Raw genomic sequence first — 25,972 nt, 5'->3', positions numbered from 1 at the left:
TATCACTGCTTATCATCATTTGAGCCATCCTTTATCAGTGAGCTGTGTCAGCCAGAATTCTGGAAAGGGAGTAAATAATCTGGAAAATCATTCGATTTCCCAGTTGGCACAGCATTGTAAAGTGCTTTTTCATGGCTCCAAGCAGGTTGCCATAGTGTAACTTTACTTTGGTGCCTTTACTGTGACGCTGGCTGATGCGTGGCTGGGAACTCCGTGCATATTTTGGCCAGCAAATTTGGGGTTGGGCATTGTCAACAGAGATTTCCTTGTGTCATCACAATCCGGCGACTCCCAAGCAAATCGTGTACCTGTTAAATGTTGTCTTCATGGATGCTGACTGACTGTTGTTGGCTGTTTTTCTTTTTACCAACAGGTGAGCAAAAACATCTGCACATATAAATGTCTGATTACAATGTCACTGGAGTTTTTTGAGTAAGAATAAAGAAATAACACCAAAAAAACTCACGCTTTTAGAGTGTTAGTTTTATAAGCTGTTGTACAGTATGATACATAGAAAAATTATTGTAAACTGGTCTGATTACTGACTTTGGAAATTATTAAAGCATATAAATATGTTATTACAGTAACAAGCTTATTTGCATCTTCCATCCCTGCTTACCAGAAAGTAACCCATGAACATATAAATGCGCACATTTAATACTGGAAACTATTTTGCCTTATGTCCAAGTGGATACTATGAGAAGATATTGGATTTAATCATATATATATATTTTTTTTAATTACAACTTGTAATACAAAGGACTAAGTATAACTCCCCCTACAACAAGATGCTCTACAGGCTTCTAGCATTAATGTAATATGTTTGCTGCTTGCTACAGTAGACAACTAAATGTGTCAACAAGCTGTGGTAAGTTCATAAACGTTTTCTCCCATTCTAAGGCCAAAACTGTTGGAGTAGGCTTCCATGGTTGACTATTGTTGCTAGGCACTAGGTATTTCTGCCACCCCATCTTCTAAACTTTTGAGCTTTAATATCAGCTAAACATAAACATCAGCATTTATACTGCTTTCCCTCAACATGGGCACTGGCCTTTCCGTTTTTACACATTCACATGTACAAGTGTTTCTACAGAGATAGACAAAATCGCACTGTTTCATACAAACACAATTCTACTGTAGAAATCCAGTTAATAGCAAGGGAGCTAACAACTATGCGCTCCTACCACAGAAATAGGTGTCTGATCGTTGATTTCCCATTCATATCCTCTCGCAAATAAGCTATTTTTCCCCCCAAATTGCTTGTATAAAAGATTTGACTGCACCAAACCTTCGTGTAATGTTGTTTAAATTAAAGCCATCAATCAATGTTTGTGCTTAGGAATTTTTTTCTATTGCCTCCCACACGCCCACAGAGTTTGCCAACCGGATCATGGCAAATAGTGTGGCAGCTGAGGAGGCGGGAAAGTCTGGTCGGATTAAAAGAGGCATTGGAGGCAGAACCCGCGGCTGTTAAAAATGAGAGAAACACAAATAAACAGGGCTTTTACTGCGTGCAGACACCGAGGCGTAAAGTGAACCCTGTTTCAAGTGTGCGTCGGGGGCAATGGGAGACACATGTGGCGCCCGTGTGCCCGTCGATCTGGCCAGTGGGGCTTTGTTGTTCCCGACATGAGAAGCCTGCATGGGAAGTTTATACTCACTCATAGGCTCTGCACTCCAGGACTTGGATTTTGCTCCCCACATGTCTCACAAACCTTTTCATTTCCACTGGCTTTGCGGTTCCAATGATGCTGTTTGATTATCTGTCCACTCCTTGTAAGGAGGGAGCAGCTGTTGAGTTCAATAATAGCATGTGGATAAGCTTTATTTTTCTTTCGCTCAGTCACTTAGTCATCTGCATTGGAGATTGGTTGACTTGAATTAGTGTTTGCTAGTTGTTTGTCTATCATTCTCTGTTATTTTTTTCGATGTCAAGACGGGCATATAGGCTTTGTGTCAGGTGTTTATTTTTGAAGTGCAATTGAATTCACTTATTTTACCGCATTTTCAAGCCTGCTAATTAAGTAGCCTACAGTGGCCATGATGGAATTTAAATTAGAAATGTGGGTTATGGTTTGATGTGGGTGATTGTGTATGCCTTTGTCATTCAATAACAACAAACATGATAGTAGTAAACAGTCATACAAAGGTAGTTAAGCTATATTGCTTTGGGTACCTGTGTCCTTCTGAATGTCTCACAATAAAAAGACTGCTATTTCAGTTCTATGTTTAGGCTAGGGCCTGCTGACAGCAGCTATCTAGTGTAGTTTAGCGTGTGTAAGCTCTGCAGATAGTTAGTGTATCCAGCTAGCAGATTTTTTTATCACAGTTATGACAAGATAGAAGTAAATATAAATCCAACCACACTATATTTTTCGCCCCGCCACTGTAATATAAAAGGGATACATTTCTGTGTCTCAATGAATATTTTGTTCGAAATACTCAGGAGAGTTTGTAAAGTTTAAAATATAATGTGAAATCATGGGTCACTGTGTTACTTCCAGCAAAATAATGTCTACCCCCTCTTTAACCCCCAATGCAACACACAGTAATGTACTGTACATGGAATTAATGTTGCCCCAAGCCAGTAGCTAGTTGCATTTAATGGTAGCCTTGGAGGCGATTCATGGACAGTTTTAGAGAATGGCTAATTGAGGGGGAGGTCTTAGGTTATTGTTAAAGAATGATATCAAGGTATCTACATTGCATGCACAATTATTAGGCAAATCGTATTCCTCAAGATTTAATTCATTGTTGAACAAACACAATGCTCTCAGTCAATCCAAAATATAATTGAACCTCAAACTTGAATGTTGAACAAAAGAAACATTTGTTTTTATCTTTCTCAGGGGAATACTCAGTCAGATCAGAGGAAGTGTGCACAATTATTAGGTGAAACAGGTGTTGTCGAGGTGCGTGTATCGGAATAAGGGAGCCAAACGCAGGGAGGTAGTTCACTAGCTGTTTCCTTACTTATTTGAAAAATGGCACGCGTAAAACGAGCGCACAGGCATAAATAAATGTGCAAACAGCTTACAATCAGAACAATACCACACAAAGACGCCCAGAAACAAGGGAACTAATATAGGCAACCTAATGAGGGAATGGACACCAGGTGTGTGCAATAACAAGACATGACAGTGCCGTGGGAGGAGGAGCGGCGTGACTAGAAGGCCGGGGATGACGCACGCCGAATACCACGCCGGGGGAGAGGGCTTGCGTCTTCCACACACGTCCTCGTTACATTAGGCAACAATTAGAGTGGAGAATTATTAGGCAACTAAATTACAAAAATTATTTCTGAAACTCACTTGTGCAACAAATATGTAACACAAAATGAAAATTAAATAACATTTCTGGCCTTTCAAATATATTGACCGATATAGCCTTCCATCTATGCAGTCTGTCAGTTTCTTGATCTGTTCACTGAAGCAGTAACCACAGCCTCCCAAATGCTGTTCAAAGAGGTGTATTGTCTTCCCTGACTGAAAATCTCATGTTTGAGAAGGCTCCACAAGTTCTCAATAGGATTTAATTCTAGCCAAGCAGTGGAGTACTTGGATGCATGTGATGGAGCATTGCCCTGCATAAAGAACATAGCCTTCTTGAATGCTGAGGACTTCTTCCTGTACCACTGCTTGAAGAAAGTATCTTCCAGAAACTGGCAGTAGGTATGGGAGTTGAGTTGGACCTTTTTGGACCTTTTCAACCCGAAAATGTCCAACTAGCTCATCCTTAATGATAGCAGCCCATACCAGTACCCCTCCTCCACCTTGGTGACACCTGACTCCAAGTGATGCCCTGTGTACATTAGTGATCCAGCCACAGGCAAATCCATCTGGTCCATCAAGAGTCACTCTCATTTCATCTGTCCATAAAACCTTTGAAAAATCTGTTTTCAGGTATTTCTTGCCCAATCTATACGCTTCAACGTGTGAATCTTATTCAGTGGTGGTCTTCTTTCAGCCTTCTTGACCTTGGCCATGTCTCTGAGCACTTGACACCTTGTAGTTCTGGACACTCCAGGTAGGTTGCAGTTCTGGAATATGATGGCACTGGAGGATAATATGTTCCTGGCAGCTTCACGTTTAATTCTTCTCAATTCTTTAGCAGTTAATTTGCATATTTTCTTCTCCATGCATTTTTTGAACCCCAGTTGATAATTCTCAACAAAACGTTTGAGTGTCTGGTGGTCACGCCTCATCTATATTTCATATATTTTATATCAAGAGTATTACATCCATCTGAATGGAATTTTACAATTTATGACTTTTCAGTGTTATTTAAACATTTTTATGGCCCATTTACCAGGAGGTTAGAGAATAACAAAATAATTTTTGAAATTAAAACTAAACTGAACTAAAAATGGCCCCAGCCTCACAACAAGCTATTCACCCCACTCCGGACAAAGCTGAAGTTGAAAATATGTGCTATTAATCATGACAACAATATTTATATATTAGCTGATATACACTAACTGTAGCTACAGGCATTCCCTTTTCCGTTTGGCATTTATATATATTTTTGTATTTATATGTATTTAACTCACATTGTAAATTGGAGCATTCACAAGCATGCACTCTTTTTCACTCCGATTTGTACAATGAGGTGTGTAAGTATGCCTCATTTTGCCACTCTGTAACTTAACTGTGAGCCTGGATAACAGTATTCTTTTTTAATGCTTTCTCTATGTAACTGTGCTTGTAGTTTTTCTAATAACCTGTCCACATTAATATTTTGAACATGAAGTATTAGAGCACCGCAAAGCAAAAAATTCAAGCAAGCTTGTTGATGTGAAAAAAGTATGGGGATAGCCTTTTCACACATAATAACCACAAAGACATTTAATTGTCCTGTGTATCAGGAATGAATGTGCATTCTAGAACTCACTTTAACAAGTATTCAATAATACTGTGGTATTGTTAACTATAAACTACATTAACTAGTCAACACAAAACACCAGTCTCAGGTGTTTGTTTCATTTACATTTAAACAATAAATGATCTATTTTGTCAAGACTTTCAGATTTTTTTAAGTAAAAGCTAATGTGTAGCAATTGAGTGTTGCTTGGCCTGGGTTTTGTTATTGGAATGATGAAAAGTAGCCCTACTTGTTTGTCTCCTATTTACAGTGTTCAGAAGGCTAGTACATAAGGGCCTATTTTTTTTGTGAAAATCTTTATTAAATGGTATTTAAGGCAACAATTTAGCAGCACAATCAAGAATCACACAAGGATTGCAAAAACACTAAATATGTAGCTTTGACCTGTTAGATAGTGTCACACCAGTAACTCCATAACGATATTTGGTTCAAATAATTGGAGAATATTTTTCTTACCAGCTGTTCAAGCTTCTATTATTACAAAATGATATATTTACCATGTGGCCACCTGGCCATTAATATGCAGGTACCATATGAAATTGCAATGCTTATTTCCACATTTTAGGAAGTTAGTGGATACATTTGTAACATAGTTGAACTCTGGGCTCAATTGAATAGATCAATGTTAAACTCGCTTTATATTTTGGGGTCAAATGGAAAAACATGCTGGGCACTGTGAAATTCCAGATGGACTCCCTTAACAGGTGGATGCTTTATTGTGGTTTAAACGGTCTGTAAACAAAGAGGGTTATTACTGAATGAAGCGAACTAGACGCACGTGAGATATGATGTCCCATGACGACCCAGTATTCCTGGAGAATCCATACTCTTCCAGGTCATCGTGTTCTTCTCCAAGGTCATGGCGGATCTTAGACGGGAAGGAAAAGTCATCGTCTATCATGGCTGTCTCACATACCTGTCATCTGTAGTGAATAAGTGAGATGGACAGAGCTACTGTCATGGCTCCCACTGGTATAGAAAGTACACTCCATCCCACTATTTGTCTTAACGGAGTGACTCATCCCTTTTTTTTCTTTTCAGTAAGGATTTCCCATATTTATTCATTCTCCAACATTTTGGGGTAAATGGGTTTATGGGCCTAGGTCTGAAATTCAGAGCCAGGAGGTCTTTTCAGCATTACAGAAGTTGGAACAGTTACAGGTAGCTGTTCAATTTGGATATCAATTACTGTTTATCAACTGGTTCAGCTCTCTAAAGATGCCATAGTATTTTATCTGTCTCTTTGGAACTCCATGGTAACCAGGAAATCCCCCAGTAAAACGTTTATTTGTCTGCCTTCTCTGCACTCATATTGAACTGCCTTTTTTCAGGGAGACCTAGAAAAGCAAAGCCTTTTTCAGACTCTTTTAAGTACATAAATGCATATCCAACTGTTCAGTGGAGTTTTCAGTTTGTGACAGCAACTATGTATGCTTTATGCAGTGTTATAGACTCCATGTGTTGGGATTTTCATATAATCGTCTATGTAGAAGAACTCTGTACCTTCTAACCACTCATCTGTGACTTGTGAGTATCATGCAGGAAAACAGATGCGTGTATGTGTTCATGAGAATCATAATAGTTTTCAGCTCAAACAATTTGGACTCTTTGTGAGAAGAATCATCCCCAGGACTCTTCTGGACCGCCCTTGTCTTAAAAAGCACGCTCTAGCTCAGCCCGTTAATCACGCAGGCTAATGTTTGGTATTGACGGGTCCAGAAGAAATAGACAAAAACCAAACACTGTGTTTAAAAGGGGTTAGACGGCCAGAACTGGCCGATGCATCGGATGGACTCAAGAAATGAGTGTTTGTAAGACAAACATACAAGCAGTAGAAATTGGAAGCAAATGTGGGAAAGTCATCTCCTTTACAGCACCTCCGAAAAGTACAAAAACAACACATCTAGTGTCAGGGGCGAACTGGCCATCTGACTTTTCGGGCAAATGCCAGATGGGCTGGTCAGTTTTTAGCACATTGGATAGTTTTTTTCGCACAACACAATCTCACTTATTGAAAAAAGGCCTCACTCACTGAATGTGCATTTGCATTTCAAGAACCAACAAGCAAGTGCTTCCATGCAAAGATGAACGGATGGCTCATAACAAAGAGTCATCTGTGATGTGTAAACAGACAAATAACATAACTTCCATGTAAGAGAACACTGATGGTTGGAACGCTGTTAAACCAAACTATTGTCTCCTTTGAGTCAATAAATAATATTGGACCCATGCTTTCAGATCAAAATAAGAAGAGTCTACACATTAATGCACAATAAATATTTCATTTCATCTAATAATATTCTTATGTTATTTTGTGGGCCATCAATCATTTTATCTGTGTGGCCTTCAAGCGGCTGTTTCTAGTGCACATTTACTTCTGCAGCGTAGGTTCAAACCCTACTGTTCTTCAAGCAAAGTATCTCCTCTATCATTCACCACTTTCCTGTGAAACAAAGCACGAAATGCCTGAAACTAAAATGACGCTAGCTCCATTATGAAAATAAAAAGTTAAATTTCTCTTTTTCCATTCTTTAGCTAAACAACAGGGCCAGTGATTGAATTTTTAAGGTGATGACGGAGACATTATGTGTGACATTCACAGATTTGACAGGCTTTAAAACTATATAGAGGTGTGCATGATATATACATACACAAATATTAATGTAATGTAAATCTATGTAATTAACTTTACTTTGACTAAAGTGAAACGACACCTGTTGTGGGTGTGACTCGAAGTGGCCTCTCTGGCGGTACGCACGACTTCCCTCAACGTGGAGATGGCAGACATAGATTGGAAAAGAGGAAAAGACAGGGACTTGTGTTCTGGAAGACTGACACAAAACCCACCTCTAGTTTATCACCCATGACTGCACCACCGCGTATTGGCTGTCCGTCTTGTAGAGGGAGAGGAGGGAGAGAGAGATGGCTCATGGGTCAACAGTGTGCAGCCTCTAAATATAACATGATGGTAAGGTTCAATGCTGTCGCCGTGGTGATCTGCTCCTAGGTCAGCGAGTCCATGGCGATGAGAGAGCGAGAGTGTCATGTCTGGTGTTCCTTATGTAACTGTCTGGCTTCAGCTTGCCCGAACTCTGATGTATAGTGCAAGCTAGTTTCACAGACATAACATGATAAGTCGTTTTGGATGTACAGTTGAGGGACGTTTCTGGGATTACATATGATGAATTCTACTCCCATGATGTGGACTGCAGTCCCACTGGTGAAGGTGGTTTGAGCCTTATTGAGAACTTGAGTCTTTTGAGCACCGTGAGGGTTGTGATGAGAAAAGGAACTGGTCAGACCGACCCCAATGTCATATCATTTTGCCAGATCTGAGGTAATGAATACAAATGTTTCAGTGCATAACAGTTGTCATCTTGTGTTCCAGTCTCTGACGAATGCCTACAGGATCACACCAAGATAAACTGCAATAATGAATGTCTGTCCAGGTCCATGCTTTTGAAATATGCCTTCAATACCAGTCACCAGAGGCAACAATGATTGCTATAACCATGAAATAGGCTGATAATGCAAGGGCACATGATGGGATGGGTACTAACTGCAAGGTCCAGCTCTAGATTTGTGGGTTCAATTCCACACCACTAGCTGAACCGGAGAGAACCAATGCCTTTACCCTAAAGCCTAGAATATATTGAACAACTCTGCTGTCCTTGTTCAATGGAGTATTGGCTTTATAAAGAGTACAGCTTGATGGGAGTCCTGTTCCCACACTCAAAGGTAGCCTTTTCACAACAGGGGCAATGCTAGTTTTTACAGCTCACTAGCTTGTCTTTTTGAGGTTGTGAAACAATAATTTCTACGGATGTTTCCTCATTACAGAGCAGAAAAATGCTACGAATATTGTGGTTTGCTTACAGCCAGGAACTGTCTCGTGAAATGCAAAATGTTAATAGCACATATGAAACATTAACACCCATATTAACGGATATACATGTAGCTAGAGCTGGGAGGGATTTTCCTGTTAACGTTCAGAAAGTAATATTTATGCATACACGTTAAATTCCTAAATCAGATTATGAGGTCTTGTTGCCACCTTCACGGTGCCATATCCAGTAATTTGCCTTAAATTACACTTGAGATTACATTCCTAATAGCTTCTCTGATGTCTATTTAATAGTGCTTTTCAAACCTTAAGTCAGATTGTACCAAAAAAAAGATGTTTTTTAATTGTCTTTTTTTTTTGTGACAGGTTGCACACAATGGTCTTATACTGGAGATGAACCACCCAACGGCTGGAAAAATTGCAGTACCGGGTAAGAACTTCTAAATAGATTATGTTTTTGTTAAATTTTAAACAAATTATAATTTGCTAACTGGCATGTACCATAAAATGGAAACTTTATGGTGAGTCTCAAAAGGTTCTCTGCCCCTTTAAATAGTGGGGCACATATTTCAGTAATGCTGGGTCTAAATTATTTGTTTTCAAGGTTAACATAAATGTTTTATTTGTTGTTAGCTCTCAGTTATACAATTGTACAGTAAAATGTGAGCGAGGCAACAATCAGGCGTTTTGGAAATGATCCAAAATGAGTAGGTAATTTGTCGTCATGCCATCTACAGCCGAAAATGAAATCCACAGCAGAGATGGCCATCTTACTAAACTGCCCGGCTTCTCATCACACTGCTTGCTTGACCAGAAAGTATTCGCTGACACACACACACTTGAGGAAAACACATTCCCCGGGCCAAAAAATATGACTACGCTTACAGGGAATCAACCTACCAAAAGAAGTTACTAGAGCATAATGAGAAAAAGACCGTCCTGTTTGTCATCCATCCATTAACCCCGAGCAGCACTATTTTCACGTTCTTTATAGTTCCATTAAGTCCAATTCACACATACGTCCTTGCCTCATGGCAGGCTTCAGAGAGGTATGAAGACATTTAGGACGAGCCATTCTGCATCTTATCACACTGCTTGCTGAACCAGGAACAGCACCAACATGTTTGGAGTATAACCCATTTTTCAACCAACAGCCATGATTGAGCTTGCGGGTGCCTAACCTACCACAGAGAGTCGCTAGAGTGCAACGCCCAACACCTATTTGATGTTGCTAAGCCAATTTGCACTGCCCCTGCGTGGGCATTGTTCGTCATTACGTGACCAGGTTTGAACTCCTGGCAGCAATGTCACAGCTGTACCATGACTTTACTACTGAGCCAGTATGCAGTTCTGAGTCATTCTGTTTTTCTGAGGTGGATCAGTGGAAGGTGAAACAGCAAGGGGGCGAGGACAATTTTCTTTAAGTAAGAGAATAAACTCTGGGCTCAAGTTAAGCCTGTCTGTAATAGGCACCAGTTTAGTTCAGTTTTGAAGCAAACCCGAAGGCTATTATTTGAATTTTGAAGGTAATAACAGTGGTGGAGACATTGCATGTGAAATGTACATTTTTGTGGACTCCTATACAGTGTTAAGGGATGCATTTCTGAAAGCATCGAAATGCTGCCTACATAGCATTTGTTTGCTTTATATACATACATTTCCTAATAAAATATAGAAAGATATATACATTGAAATATATGTAATTAGTTGTACTTTCTTTAAAGTGAGACAATATGTTTTTATTGACTTGTGATACCAAACCAAAGTCTCTGGGTGTAAGGGCAACTCAACGTTTTTGTCTGTGTGGGATGACGTGTATGAACATGTGACCTGGAAAGAGCCAACATACTTGGGTTCAGGACCAGTTCTTTATGGACCTATTGGTGAGAGTCTTTTCTTTCTTTCTCCATCTCCCCCTCCCTCCCTCCCTCCTTTCCTTTCTCTGGGCTGATAAAACCATGGCTCAGTACCTGAACCAGGTTGTTGCTGCCACCTGGGGATTAAATGTGTCTATGTCCCAACACTAAACTTGACCATATCATAAGCTGGTTGCAATGTATCAGGCTTATAAAATGTATCTTAATCATACTTATATTATGATTTATACATCATCGGTTCAGGAGGTAGGATTCCTTTCCAGTCAGGTTGATTTGTGAGCTCAATTTACTGTTTCTAGCTAGACGTGTGCTGTTAATAAGAAAAACTATGGATCAAACTAACTCTAACCAACTAATTAAGACATTGGGCTTTACTACTAGCTAGCCATTAGCCACCAGTTAGCCTCCTATTAACCTAGCTAGACAATTGAGGTAAGCAGACATAACATTTGTCTGTCTAGTGGCTGTCTATTAGTCTGAGCAGAGATGAGATGGTCACTGATGTTAATTAAACAACAAAGTAATCAAAGAAAAACAAAATGACTTTCAGCTGTACAATATTTTAAATAGCAATAATGTCAACCCTATATAGCTAAGAGTAAATGGGCATAATCAGCACAAGAAATGTAATGCATTAAATGTTTATGAAAAAAATCTAAATGTTTGACATGATCCTGGACAGCCCCCTGTCATTCTCAGCAAGGAATTCACTCTGCATGTTTACCACATTCATAGTGTTACCTTACCTCACAGATGTGGCGCATGGTACTAATAACAGATGCAGTAAAGTTTATAGTTTAGTTAATACACATCCAGAGTGACTTACAGTTAATGCATACATTTTTGAAAGCCAGGTGGAGCACACAACTCAGTAGTCAGTACACTATTGAATTAATGAGTTATTGTCAAATGCCAGTACTGAGACAATACAATATATAAATAAATATAATCAGTGTTAGTTCACAAAGGCAACTGAAAGGGGTGGATGTAGTTATTTTAGGTACTCTTTGAAGAAGGGCAGATTCAAATGTTTTCTAAAAATTACCAGAGATTCTGCTTTCCTAGCCACAAGGGGAGGATGGCTTCGTCAGTGTGGTCCAAGGACATAGAAGAGTTCTGACTAGTCAGGAGCTGCCTTCTCGTAGGGGTGGGAGTGCCAAAATCCCAAAAGTGGGGCAACGGAGAGCTCGGGCTTGGACGTAGGGTTTCATATTTATGGGAACAGGCTTTTGTAAGTATCCAACAAGTTTGATTGTACTTCATTATACACAGTTCTTCATTCGTTTTCTTTTTGCTAACTGTCCCAAAAGGCAATATTCGAAAAATGTACAGATGCCATGTTTAAACACATTTTTCACTGACCGTAATTAGACCTGGTCAGCAGCCAAGTCACAAACGCTGACTCCCTCACCCTTCCCTACGGGCCCATGCATATAGTGTTACTCTGCGTCTGAAGGGAGCGCACTCAAACGGAATGACTAACAACCTGGCAAGTTTAATGACTTCATGAATTGCACCTATGTACTGCACCAAGAAGCTCTGACCTGCAAATCACTTTTCTTATGCTCAAATCATATCGTATCCAGAGACAAGGAAAACATTCATCCGCAATGATGCTGTTGTACGGTCGGCTACGATCGACCAGAAACTTGCTGTTCCACTCTGAGCTCGGTGCCAGAATGGTTGTGTACAACACACTCTCTCTGTGAATTCTAAATGCCCCCTGTTCTACGAATTGAATGGGTTTCAGATCAACCAGTCCCTTGGGTAGAGTCCTCCCCCAGATAATCAGTGGTGGGCCTTGATGGTTTCAATGTGGTGTTTACCGTTGTGTATCCTGAAGATTGTTGTGCCCATTCTAGCCAAATCGAGGGAAATTGCGAAGAACAATCCACAAAGACCAGAAAACCACAACAGACACCTTGTCCCATGTTACAAGCCATATTTTCAACATATACATGACATCTCTAAACACTCCCATTCACTCTGATGTTACCTCTGCGATTTGCATAAAACCAAATATTCTAATGGGGTCATTTGAGAGATCTGGGTCGGCCAGGGTCTTAGGGAATTGGATGTTCAGGCTATACAATGTGGAAGGCATACTCTTTTCGTTAGCCTCAGTTGTTAATTCAACACTGGGTTGGAAAGACAAAAAAAGCTATAACGTGCTGTTTACACTTGCACATTTGCCATATAGATTGTTTTTTTGTCCTCTTCGAGTGAGTGAGAGTGTTAATTTGTGTATTTTTGGGTCCTCCCTTTATTTCCTGAGTGAGAGAGTGTGCCCCTGAATGGAGGGCAAATAATTGTATATCTGGCTTCACCCTTGGGTTGAATGGTGATGAAAACGTGCTGGGCTGAAGAACACTATTGTGTTGTTGTTGTTTTTTCGGGGGTGGGGGTATGTAATTGCATTCCAGCAAACAAAAGCCCAAAATTGGCCATTAGCTGCGGCAGAGATTAGTAAACATTCAACGCTGAGTTGGAAAGGGGTTGGGAATTTCAACATGGCCTTCCAGGACAGTGAAACAGAAGTTACAGCATTACGTAACGTCCCAGATGATTCACCTCCCTTCCACTGTGGGATTTCATTCATCTTGAAAACAGCTGTTAATTGGGCATAAAGGAATAAGAACTATTGTTATGAATAAATGGGACCAGGTGAATGATCAACTCTGACAAACTCTTTCCAACATGCTTCAAGAAACGGTCTTCAGTACATATTAGCAATGGAGGACAGGCTTCAGAGGATGTTTTTGTGCTGTTGATTGCTGCAAGCTGGCTCATTAGCAAGCTTTCAAAACAGTTTTTTTTATGCATTTCCTTAAGTAAACCTCTGTATTTAACTGATGGGTCTTGTTTGCTGGACTGACTTGAAAGTTTAGACCTAAAATTGACATATCAGTAGTGTTGTGTTATGTTCATATATTCTGAATGCTGAACTGCAATCCACCTTCTTAAAATAACAAGTTGCTTTGTTATGTTTGAGCGGAAACCATCATATTTTTTTGACAATATGGTCTCGATCAAGTTTGTGGAAAAATCACCTTCAGAATTTAAGTTGAGAGGTTTCAGTGATTGCACAGTATCAATGGTAAGAAGCACAGTTTCTTTCTGATAGGGTCCTACTTGATTCGATTCACATCGTCATGTCAAGCTTTTCTGATTCAACATTGAATCTAAAACATTTTATCACAGAGTTTGATTATTAGGAACAGCTTTATTTAATGTTAATCATGAATGCAGTTACACTGTGTTGGCCTGCTCTAGCATGTAGTCACATAGTCCATTAAAATGTTCCTGGCCTTGGGCTAGTTTAGTACATTTCAAAAAGAATCCCAGAGAGGGATATTATATTACTGTGATACTTCATCATTTTGTTTTTACTTCTTTGTCTCTGACTTTCTGTCAGACAAACGTGTAACTGTCACCTAAAAATGTGGTCCCCATGGTCCAGAAAACCATCAAATGACTTGCATATGGACATCTAAATTATTGGCAGCATACTTTAGGTAAATGTATTCATTTATGACACAGTCCTCTGCAAACTGTTGAGGCAAGTTGATGTTCCATTTTCAGATTAAAATAAATTGTATGTCATATATTTTTGTAAACCTTATTTGACCTAACTACACGGAAGTTGCATCTGTTAAGATTGCAGGCCCTTAGTGTGAGGCTAGCTGTGTTATATTTGACTGTCAAAACTATTTCTTACACAGGACATCTTTTCCACCTCTTACACATTTCTTGGATGAAGAAATCCTTCACAGTATTGACTAGCTCTTGTTCAAATTCACGTGATTCGGTGTTCAACACTTGTTTTTAGAGTTACCTAACCACTAATGTACCTCGTATCTGATGACTGTCCAAGGTAAAATGGGAAAATAAAGTAGGCCCATTTACCATAACTTTTACCGGGCAAGCAGAGGGTGTTTCAGATATTCTTTATATAGTTATACAAATTGAGAGGTTGTGAACAGACTAAAAGATCCGAATGTCGATGGGTAATCTTTTGTGGAACACCATATACATTTTGTTATTATCATAAATGTAATGTACATATTAAATGTCTCTAATGCAACGTTGTATTTTGAAAAATGTATCTAAATCAGTGTCTTGTGCAGATTTCCAAATTCTATTCTTGCATTCTAACTGAAGCCTCATTTTAGCAACAATGCCCTCTGAAAGCAATGTGTGCAGTGTTTTCCGAAGCATGCATTTTGTACTGTAGCTCCCCGCTTAGCCTTACCCAAATCAGATGGCGATGAAGACTCAGAATGAGATGCCATAGCGTTAGCAGGTCATCCCTGCAACTGATGTCACACTGGAAAACTCCCTTTCACTGTAACGACTGTAGTGTTTACCTGCGTTCAAAAAACAGTGGAGCGTTTAATAGAACTGACAGAGTGCTGTACTGAACAATCTATTAAACAAATGGGAAGGGTTTGTGTTGTAGGTTAAAACTGGACTGCTGCCCTTCTCACTGTTTTGTCGAAGCCTCTCCCCGGCACAACCACCGAACGGAGAAACTGTTTCACATTGAAAAAGGACATTTCGGCAAACACGTCTCTCTTTACAATCCGCTCCACAGTGAAGTTAACAAAACACCGTCCTGTATTTTCTGTCCTTATTCAGATGTGTTTTTTCTCCCTAAGGTGAAATGGCTCCTGCTATACATTCCTAAAGGCAGGCATTTAAGAAAGACATCAAGGCTCAACCGAAATTCTCCGGCATATCAAACACGAGCGTGCTTTCAGATTGAAAGGGCACCTAGTCAGGCCACAAGGGTACAGGAATGACAGATACATGGTTCTTGTGTTCTGCCGACAGCCTGAACGTCAATTCGCTAGGTCAAGCAACGGCACCATTCAGGTTAACAGAAGGGTCCCTGTGTGGGATGCCCAGGCTGAAACACTATATCTCCAGCTTCTTCCCCGCTGCAAAGCAACCCAAGAAGACACTGTCAAAGGTCTGTTTGGGGGCTGAAGGAATCACCGGGCCTCAAGCTTCTTCAAGCTGCCTTTTCTCTGCAGACTATTTCTCCTTACGGAGCGTTTAGGCTGGATGTGGATACCTAAAGGAAACTTTGGTTGTGATGTCATCACATATAAAATCAGTTGTGTTGATAAATTCTATTGCAGTGTATTGTGGGATCACAATGTATTTCATGGATTTTTTAAGTATTTCATTAGGTGGAATCGATTTGCAATGTTGTCTCTGAGGGGATGTTGAGGGATTGACTCACTGTCCTAATCCAAAGTTAGTTCCTCCAACCAGTGCTACTAAAATAATTCCCTCTTAACGACGGAGCCTGTGCGTTCTTACATAGGGCGATGCTCAATTGGCTCAACCCCATCCAGGGGTTGGTAGAGTGTGTGTCAGACGGGGTTGCTTTGTCTCATCTTGCATGCTCAGTTGTGGTTGTTGGCCAGGTAATGCACTCTTCTCCCAGGACGTAAATAATTAATTTCAGTAGATGACTTGAGTAGGGAACAACACTTTAGCTAGCCCAATGGAGAAAATGACACCTTGCAGCTCCACTTTAAGACCAGATGCTGGTCAGTAACATGTCCATCATCCCCAAAGGATGATAAAGATCACATTTCTGACACCTGTCGAATATGACAACCTTCACGGCAGGTTGTTCCTCTGAAACCACTTGACGCCAGTCAGGTGCCACTGACCTGCAGCTATCTTATATAATATGAATTGAAATAAGACAACAGAAGAGAGTAACGGATATGACATTCATTCTCGATTGCCCAAAAGAAGTATTAACTTCAGATATTCTACTGTGCTGTCGGAGCTACCACACAAACCCCTTTCTTTCCGTGGTGAAACATTTATCCCCTTCCTTTCTGTGATGTCTGAGGATATTTGAGTACCCAAACGCTGTAATATTGAAAACAAAACAAAGTTTTCTGTTCGATCACAAACTTGACTTTTTCACCCGGACCGCTCGGTGTCCATTTCGGGGAAGAGATTGTGCCCATGAAACATGCATTACGTCGTTCAAGGGAATCCGGGGAGGCTGATTAAAGAGACTGAAGAGTGGCGACTTGTTGCGTGGGTTCAAAGCGCCGGAGATGAAGATGTACTTTAACTGACAGCTCTGCTGTGGAGCTTCACGCTGTGAATGAGCCACCCTCCTCCCCCAGCCCCCCTCCCTCCTCCACTCCCCCCCCCCCCCCCCCTCTCTTCATCGTTTCCTTTGAAACTGGAATAAGAGCCGCAGAGAGTAGCAGTTGCGAGAGAGCGAGGGAGAGGAGAGGGGGCAACCATGTCATGTGTTCTGTTTTCCGTAATGAGTAGTCCTCCGTCACGATTCTTCGAGAAAGCGTCCCCTTCTCACCTTGTCTGATTCACTCTGCCTCATCTTCGTGTTCGCCACACATTGACCCTGATGTCACAAGTCCCCTTAATCAGCATCCACCCCCGATTTAGAGTCGGCCTGGTAAAGACGACCCCCCCCCCCCCCCCCTCCGATCGAGAAACGGACAGGAAAGCTGGAGACACATGGCAACAAGGGGCAAAGGTAGGTAGCTGTGAAGTGGCTCTAACCCCTGTTGCCAGAGGGTATCTCTGGTCCGGAGATAGCAGCATTAATGCTAGAAATGGCACTAAGCCTCAGAGTTTGAACTCCTTTCACTTCATCTCCGTCCCTGATGTCCTCCCACCCCTTGGCCGCCACCGGCGACCAATAACCTAGAGGGCATGAGTCTGCGTCTGAGTGCTGCTCTTTTGTCCCCTGTTTGGCTCTTTTGTGCCTACCCGCCAGGCAGACAGTCTTTTTTTTTATCCTTTATCTCAATTTCCTGTCGTTTCTCAGGGTATCAACAGGGATGGGCCAAAGGGATAGCTATGTGTTGACTCATCCCTAGACACCAAACAAAGCTGCGGCCGCTCGTTTTGGTCTTTTCATTGAATTCTCTGAACTTTTTCCTGCAAATCCCTTGAAGGTCCGCGGTCCACCTCACAGGCCACCACACACTAAAACCTCAGGCTCGCTTGCATGCCTTTCTCAGGAGGGCAGGAAGCCCCCCGTTGTAATCTGTCCTCACTGGCTTTGTCTCCCTATCTCGCTCCATCTCTCACCATCCTTGTCCCCCAAAATGGGGGTTTCCTGAATAGGGCTGTCTTCACCGGACCGAACCATCCCATTTACAACCCCCTGGAGCAGAGCCAAGGGCGGTAATGAGTTGGCACAGACTATGTGTGGGCATGTGTTCATATACAGATATATCAGAAGGGAGGGAAATCCATTTGTTTAGCGTTGATTGCTTGAAAATACAACTGCAAACTCATGTTTTAATTGCTTCAGTTCGAATTGGAATTCAAACAGAGGTTGATAGAGTTAATGACGCAGCTGAGGATCCCAAGTTGAAGGAATGAGAGGAGTGAAGAGATCAGGGAAGACATTCTGAGGTGAAACACTACAAGGGCATCTTCCCCTGATAATGTCGGGAGAAACCAGATTTGTCCCCACTCCCACCCTTCGGATCGTACAGGGTGTGGTGAGGGAATCGTAAAGGCTGAGGTATTGAAAGGCTGAGGGAAAGTATGGCCTGTCCTCATCTTCCATTGAAACCATCCTCTGTAAATATATACGTTTGTATTTTTAGATTTTTTTTTGCCTTGCCATATGAATAGTTTTTTCATGAATTGCATTGTTCATTATTATTGTTTTGTATTATGTCTAAATCAAATCATCTCTCCTGGTGGCAATATGTGACATTTCCAGGACAAGCTTCCAGTCTCTTTGATTGTATACATTAATATATGCTGGAACAAATGAGCACAAAACAACAATGGAACAATAACTTCTTGGCCAAGCCAAGACTGAAAAATGTATATTCCAAGTACATCGATAGTATACATGTTTTTCTTTTCATATTTGCTTTTATTTAGGCGCACCATGGATGTAATCGATCACAGAATGCATCGGGAAGATGTTAGAAACAGTGTTCCGGCCTAAATCTGATCCTTCTGAGGACATACGAGATGGTCCGTGGTCCTTTCTATTCAAATAGCTCATTTTTCCTGAGGTCCACTGCGGTTCTTGGCCCACAAGCGCACTGAAAAGTGCTGCCATTGATATGTGGTGTAAATAGTAGATGACAGACCTTCCTTTGGCCTGCATACCAAAACTCCGCTTTTGGGTTGCTTTGCCCACAATGTTGCTGTCCTTGAATTGAATTATTCCCAATCTTTCAACTTCTGAGGTTTCATATCGTTATTCAGACAACAAGAAACCTTTATTTGAAATTCATTGTGTGATTGTGAACTAAACGATTTTGTATGCATGTTTGAGATTTTGTTAAAGGCATGTATTGTGAAGAATACTTCAGTCAGTTCATCAAAGACATGGCGACTTCAAGCAAGGTAATGTCATCCATCTTATGCTCTTCTTCTTGAATCAACATTGAACCCCAAACAGTATGAGCTGTGCTCTCTGTGCGTCTACATGCATGAATCAAGTAATCTCCATGGAATGGTTATAAACCTTAATTGTTCCACTAAGAACATTTTATTACTACATATGTAAATTAGGAGGTGCTCTTATTTTACACTTTTTGTCCATTTTATGTTCTTATTAGAACCATCTATGAGTTGTTCTATTAGTGTTTTTAGCTAATATTAAAATGTAACTATACATACATTGTAGGCTCTTTCTTTGAAGGCTTACCGTAGCCTTATTACTGTGAGAGAATTGCTGGTTTACAGACCACCTCAGGCCTGAAATTTAAATGACTGTATGCTGGCTTTGGAAGTAATGTGTCATGTGTGTGTGTGAGTTGGATATCCAACACATCAAACCTGCAACCTGCAATGAGAATGACTGCCCGGGTTGGGAAGATGAATATTTTTTAGGCCTTTATTAATCAGGTTGTACGGGCACCTTATTAAGGATTATACCACAGTATTGTTGAATACATGTTTCTAAATGGCAAGGAGTGAATTCTAGAATGTTTGGACATTGACACAATTTTCATAATTTTGGCTCTGTACGCCACCACAATGGATTTTAAATGAAACAACTGAGATGCAATTGAAGTGCTTTAATTCAAGGGGTTGAACAAAAATAATAATTACAACAATTTTCATACACAGTCCCCTTATTTTTGTGTCTGAAATGTAATTGGACAAATTTACACAATCATAAACAAACATAAATAAAATGTTTTGTCGAGAATCCTTTGCAGGCACTGCTTGAAGTCTGGAATGCATGGACATCATCAAACGCTGGGTTTCTTCCTTTGTGAGGCTTTGTCAGGCCTTTACTGCAGCTGTCTTCAGTTGTTGTTTGTTCGTGGATTTTTTTGCCTTAAGTTTTGTCTTCAGCAACTGAAATGCATGCTCAATCGAACTTGATAAAAATGTAAAAGGATATAAAAAGACATCCAAAGCCTTGCAAATGCTAGTCAGTACTGTTCAATCACATATTAAGAAGTGGAAAATTCGGGGATCCCTCAATACCAAGCCAAGTTCAGGTAGACCAAGAAGGATTTCAGCCAATACTGCCAGAAGAATTGTTTGGGATACAAAGAAAAACCCACAGGCAAGGGCGTAGGAGGGACTCTGATATTGGGGGAGACACATTTGACTACAGTGTGAATGTTAATGTATTCACCAAAATGTCTATTTAATATGTAGTTCTATGTGTTTATCCACTTCTGGAATCCACTTCTAGTTCGATTCTCTTTGTCCATGAGTATGTTATAGACATGGTCTGGTTAAAAAAGGCATAATTGACCAATGAAGTGTGAACACGACCAGTGCGACCGACAGTACTAGGGGCGATAATTGTTGCCACAATGCTGGCTTGCAATATTCATTATGTCTGGAAAGACAACTATTATAAAGACTGCACGCTGTCATTGATGCTAAATGGGGCAATACACAGTATTAAGAACTAAGGGTATGCAGACTTTTGAACAAGGGTCAGTAAATGTTTTCTTTGTTGCCATGTTTTGTTTTATGATTGCGCCATTCTGTTATGACCTACAGTTGAATGTGAATCACTCACTACAAATTGCACATACTGTATATTACAAATTCTCCAAGGATATGCAAACTTCTGAGCACAACTGTGTATCACTAAATGCTTCAGAATTCACCAGGCTGCTTCTGTCTTCTATCACAACATCAATAAACACTAGTGACCCAGTGCCATTGGAAGCCATGCATGCCCATGCCATCATACTGCCTCCACTGTGTTTTACAGATTATTTGGTATACTTCGGATTATGAGCCCTTCCAAGCTTTCTCCATACTTCTTTCTTCCCATCATTCTGGCACAGATTGATCTTAGTTTCATCTGTCCAGAAATGCTGTTCCAGAACTGGCCTTTTTTTTTTTGGCAAAGTTTAATCTGGCCTTTCTATTCTTGAGGCTTATGAATGCTTTGCACCTTGTGGTGAACCCTCTGTATTTGCTTTCATGAAGTCTTCTCTTTATGGTTCACTTGGATAATGTTATGCCTACCTCCTGGAGAGTGTTCTTCACTTGGCTGTATGTTGTGAAGGGGTTTTTCTTTAGCATGGAAAGGATCCTACGATCATTCACCACTGTTGTCTTCCATGGACATCCAGGCCTTTTTGTGTTGCAGAGCTCACCAGTGCATTATTTTTCAGAATGTACCAAACTGTTAATTTGGCCACTCCTAATGTTCCAGCTATATCTCTGATGGATTTTTTATGCAGCCTAAGTTTGGCCTGTTTCACTTGCATTGAGAGCCCCTTTGATCACATGTTATGGGTTCACAGCAACTGCTTCCAAATGCATATGCCACACCTGGAACCAACTCCAGACCTTTTGCCTGCTTATTTGATGAAGAAATAACAAAGGAATAGCCCACACCTGTACATGAAACAACTATTGAGTAAATTGTCTAATTACTTTTGCTTCCTTTAAAAAGAGATGGCTACATATTAAAGAGCTGTAATTCCTAACTCTACCTTTCAATTTGGATGTGAATACTCTCAAATTGAACCTGAGAGACTGCACCTTTAGCACATATTCATTATTTAACTGTAACTTTAATATATTTTGGTAAAAAGACAAAATAACAAAACGTGTCAGTGTCCAATTATTTCCAGACCTAACTGTAAAATCCTGATATATGGGACAGTTGGATGTCTTCAAGAAAAATATATACCTAAAAAATATCTTTAAAAAAATTTAAAGATCACAAAACCAGTACATTTATAAAAGGAAAAACACCAATGTTTACAATAAATGTTGTTGCAAACAATGGTGAATATAAACACGTAATTTACATCATCATTCACATCATCATTCACAACATACTAGAAAATGTTTGTTGTTGTTTTTTTTGTGTGGTATAAGCTGAATAAACACCTCCCTTCTGTACATTACTTTGGAAAAATGAATTCTGAGAAGGGATGAGGCATACCGTCCAGGTATTGTACACAACATTAGGATTTTCCCTTACTGTACATGATGAGGCCCATTGGAATGTTCACATACCCAATACAAACAGAAGTGTTTCTATTGGGTGGATATCATCATGAAAAAAGACACGGAATTGTGGTTAATCTAATGGTTTACCTAGAGTGATTCATAATTGAATCAACAATGTTGCAAATAATTGCTATTTATTTTATGAAAAATAGTCATTCTAGGAAAATCCAAGGGTTCCAAGAGCTTATCATAGCAAAATACTTGGACATGGACCTTAACAAATATTGTGATTAAACTTTGCCACCCCATGTTATGACAGGAGACATGACACCTTATGACATGACAGAGGTATGACCATGTTATGACACTACACTTCAAGTAAAGTAGGGATGTAGGCAAGAAAAGGAATTGGAGGAGGAAATTGCATTGTTAATGTCATCTATACTGGCTTCTGGAAATATATGATGTGAATGATGTCTTGGCTGTTTCTACTTTTCATTCCGACACTGCATGAATTAGTCTGTACTATAGGGCAAACTGTCAGTGCAGTCTGTGTTATCATTTGTCTCTGTCATGATGAAAAGCCTTTTTATCTATTACATCTGTCATGATGAAAGCCTTCTCACTGAAACCTTAAAGTAACTGCCCACTGAAAATCTCATAACCAGATAATGTTCAGTTGTCATATACTCATATGTGACAAAAGCTTAAATGGGGAAACCAAACAGTTAAAAACCCTGGCCTGATACTTTCATCTCCAACAGATGGTTTGAAAGAAGCTCATCATCTTCCTGGGAAATGTTTAGGTGGCCAATCAGCAGTCTAGAGAAGGATGAGTTGACCCATCAGAGGTCTATTTACATGAAAATCTCTTTATGGTAGGAATCTGCCCATTCTGTTGTTGAGGTTTGTCCAAACCATTCCTATAGTTGCTGTTAACACATTTAATACACATTTTGTATTGGATATAATTATTTAACTATTATAAGTAATCATGTTATTCATAATAATAATAATTCATTAAAATCTGGAAATACAGCTCCGGAAATATTTAAGAGACAACTGCACCTTTTTCTTTCCTTTCCAAAAAAGTTGAAAAGGAAGGTTTTGAGTGAGGAACCGAAGGGTTAAAATTAAGAGACCACTGCAAATTTAACGCATCTGTTCCTCACTCAAAACTTTCCTTTCCAACTTTTTGGGAAAGGAAAGAAAAGTTGCAGTGGTCTCTTAATTTCTTCCGGAGCTGTACTTGTCAGTCGCATTAAAGAACGATTTTCCTGACACATTAATTACAGTCTAGAACCAAAGGTGGGTGTGATCACTTGGTATTCATCTTTCCACCGATTACTAACTAACCTCATGCTCTGCTCATGTTGTGTTTTGTTGACCACCTCCCTTAGACTTTACCGATTAGCCTAGCTCAATCGCAAGATGCTAATTGCTAACTGTGAGACAATCAGAAAACATGAGATTACCTAACCCTAACTCCTTGTTTTTAGAACAGTGAGTTATGATTGGGTAATCTCCCCATAACAGAATCCTGTTTTTAGAACAAACACTTACAGCCACCATGGTCATTGTTGGTCTTACACGATCACAGCTTCAAGTCTCCTTGGGTATGCCTCTACCAGCTATGCACACCTGGATTTGGTTAGTTTCTCTCATTATTCCTTGCAGATCCTCTCAGCATTGGGGAACCGGTCTCCCTACAAATGTTAATTAGGTTTCAAGTTTGGGTTTTGGCTGGGCCACTCAAGGACATTCACAGGTTTGTCCCAAAGCCACTACAGTGTTGTCCTGGCTTTGTGATTCAGGTTGTTGTTGTCCTAAAGATAAATCTTCATCCCAGTCTGTTCACAATCAGTTTTTCTTTAAAATTTTTAGTCATTTAGCTGACACCCTTATCCAGAGCAACTTACAGTAGTGAGTGCATGCATTTTTTACCCCTTGTCCCCCAAAGGAATTAAACCCACAACCTCTGCCATTGGAAGCAACATGCTCTACCAACTGAGCTACACAGGCCCAGTCTGTATTTTTTTTTCCCCCAAAGAACTTTCTGCATTTTGCTAAATTTATTATTCACAGAATCCTGACCAGGCTGCCAGTCCTTGCCACTGAGAAGCATCCCCATAACATGATATTCCCATCTCCATGCTTCACCATAGAGATGGAGTGATTAGCATTCAGATCTAATAGTTACAGTTTATTCGGACCAGATTATTTTTTTCTCATGTTCTCAGAGTCCTTCAGATGGCATGTCATATGACTTTTACTCACTAGTAGCTTCGTCTAGCCACTCTACCCTCTGCAGAGAAACTCAGAAGTTATATTAGTTACCATTTGGGTTCTTAGTCACCTCCCTGATCAATGCCCTTCTTGCCCAATTACTTTTTTTGTTTTACTTCTACAGGGCATTGTGATTTATATAGATTTATGTAAAAAAATAATCTAAGTCTATAACACAACAAAATATGGAGAAAGTGAATGGGTCTATATCCTTTCTGAAGGCATTGTAAGTTGTAACTGCTTTTGAATGCAATACTTATTTCTACTCAAACTTTTTCCACAGGTCCAGCTGTCCGATTCAGCACCTTTGAGAGCAGAGAGCCGATACCCCCTCCCGTAATAGGTCAACACACTGTGCAGGTTCTTAGGGACAGCCTGTCCTATACTGATGATGTCATCAATCAGCTACTGGCATCAGGGACAGTTGCCCAAAATGAAGTGCAGTGACAACTGGGATCTGTATAAATGTTTTTCTCTTGCTCACTACATAAGCCCTACTTAAAGTGGGCTAAGAAAGTTGATGATGGGTGGAGCCCATTGGTTAAACAATTAAAATCTTCACATTCCAAAAGTCAAGATTTAACCAGAGATTTTCCTGAATTTTGCAACACTAGTTCCAACTAAATCCTGATTGGGCCACTCTGAGAATTATTGTGTTACAAGGAAAATGTAACCACAAAATGGAGCAATAATGCTTTAATTATGTATGTACACACCCTTTCCTTAGCAAAATGACTTGTCCTTTATCCCTCTCAGGTTCTCAGTCTATGATTCGCCCTTAAGATTGATCAATATGATGTATTCTACCATATTGTTGTTGTAATAAATGTTATGTTGATGGTCAGTAATTAGTACTTTTTCTTTTATATCCCATCACAGAATTTTTCAATTTTTATCCTAGTGCAACTTTTTTCTGGAGATGCAAAACCATTTTTATTTTAAATAACCTTTAAGAGATTATTCTTTTAATCAAACATTCAACTTGATAATATTTTTATTTAACATGACATTCATAAGAAATAAAGTATTTTAAACATTGGTGTTGTTATTTTACAGGACTAATGGGCGACTAATGATCCGATTAATGTCATGTGTTCAAAAGTAATTTTCTAGTGAAGTCTAGAAATTCTTTGCATTTCAATAATGGATCACACCTAGAGCTATTATTGTGTATACATTTAAACATAATACATCCCAACTTTTGAAATGTGTTGCTGGCATCAAAAAAAAAAATCATATTTTTTTCCAAACACAATAAAATGTCTCTGATTGAACGTTTGATATGTTGTCTACTATTTTCAATTAAATACAGGGATAAATTATTTCAACATCATTGCATTCTGTTTGTATTTGCATTTTATGCAGCGTCCCAACTTAAAAAAAATCACAGATGATATTGCTTATCACACTGGAACAACCATCAAATAGTGGTTGACCGTCCTTGAGGGGCTACCGTCCCCATCGTTGTATTCTCTTGCAAATCACAGGTGAAAGATTGGCCTGTGTCTTTTGGCACATTTTGGCTATTTCGCAGCCCAGATAGCAATTCCAATAAGACCAAAACAAAATTTGTGGGTATGTTATTGCCAGATCTTTCATGTCCTGTTTCCTTACATCTGCTCGACAAGTAAAAGGGTGCAACTTGATGTTGAACCCA

At 39.8% G+C, this 25,972-nt stretch overlaps 1 protein-coding gene across 2 annotated transcripts in view; it reads left to right on the top strand.

Annotated features, from left to right (window-relative positions):
• sugct (succinyl-CoA:glutarate-CoA transferase) overlaps positions 1 to 25,560 on the top strand; it is a 126,806-nt gene extending 101,246 nt beyond the window's left edge. For both annotated transcript variants that reach the window (XM_010885557.5, XM_029116342.2), the window contains exons 13-14: positions 9,092 to 9,155; positions 24,599 to 25,560. In XM_010885557.5, the coding sequence (XP_010883859.2) occupies positions 9,092 to 9,155; positions 24,599 to 24,762 (228 nt within the window). In that variant the 3' untranslated portion in view covers positions 24,763 to 25,560. The remainder of the gene's footprint in view (positions 1 to 9,091; positions 9,156 to 24,598) is intronic.
• Positions 25,561 to 25,972: the final 412 nt, after the last annotated feature.

The sequence above is a fragment of the Esox lucius genome, chromosome 21 (genome assembly GCF_011004845.1).
Source record: "Esox lucius isolate fEsoLuc1 chromosome 21, fEsoLuc1.pri, whole genome shotgun sequence".
NCBI lineage: Eukaryota > Metazoa > Chordata > Actinopteri > Esociformes > Esocidae > Esox > Esox lucius.
Note: the sequence above shows the minus strand (reverse complement) of the source record. Positions and strands in the feature narration are given on the sequence as shown.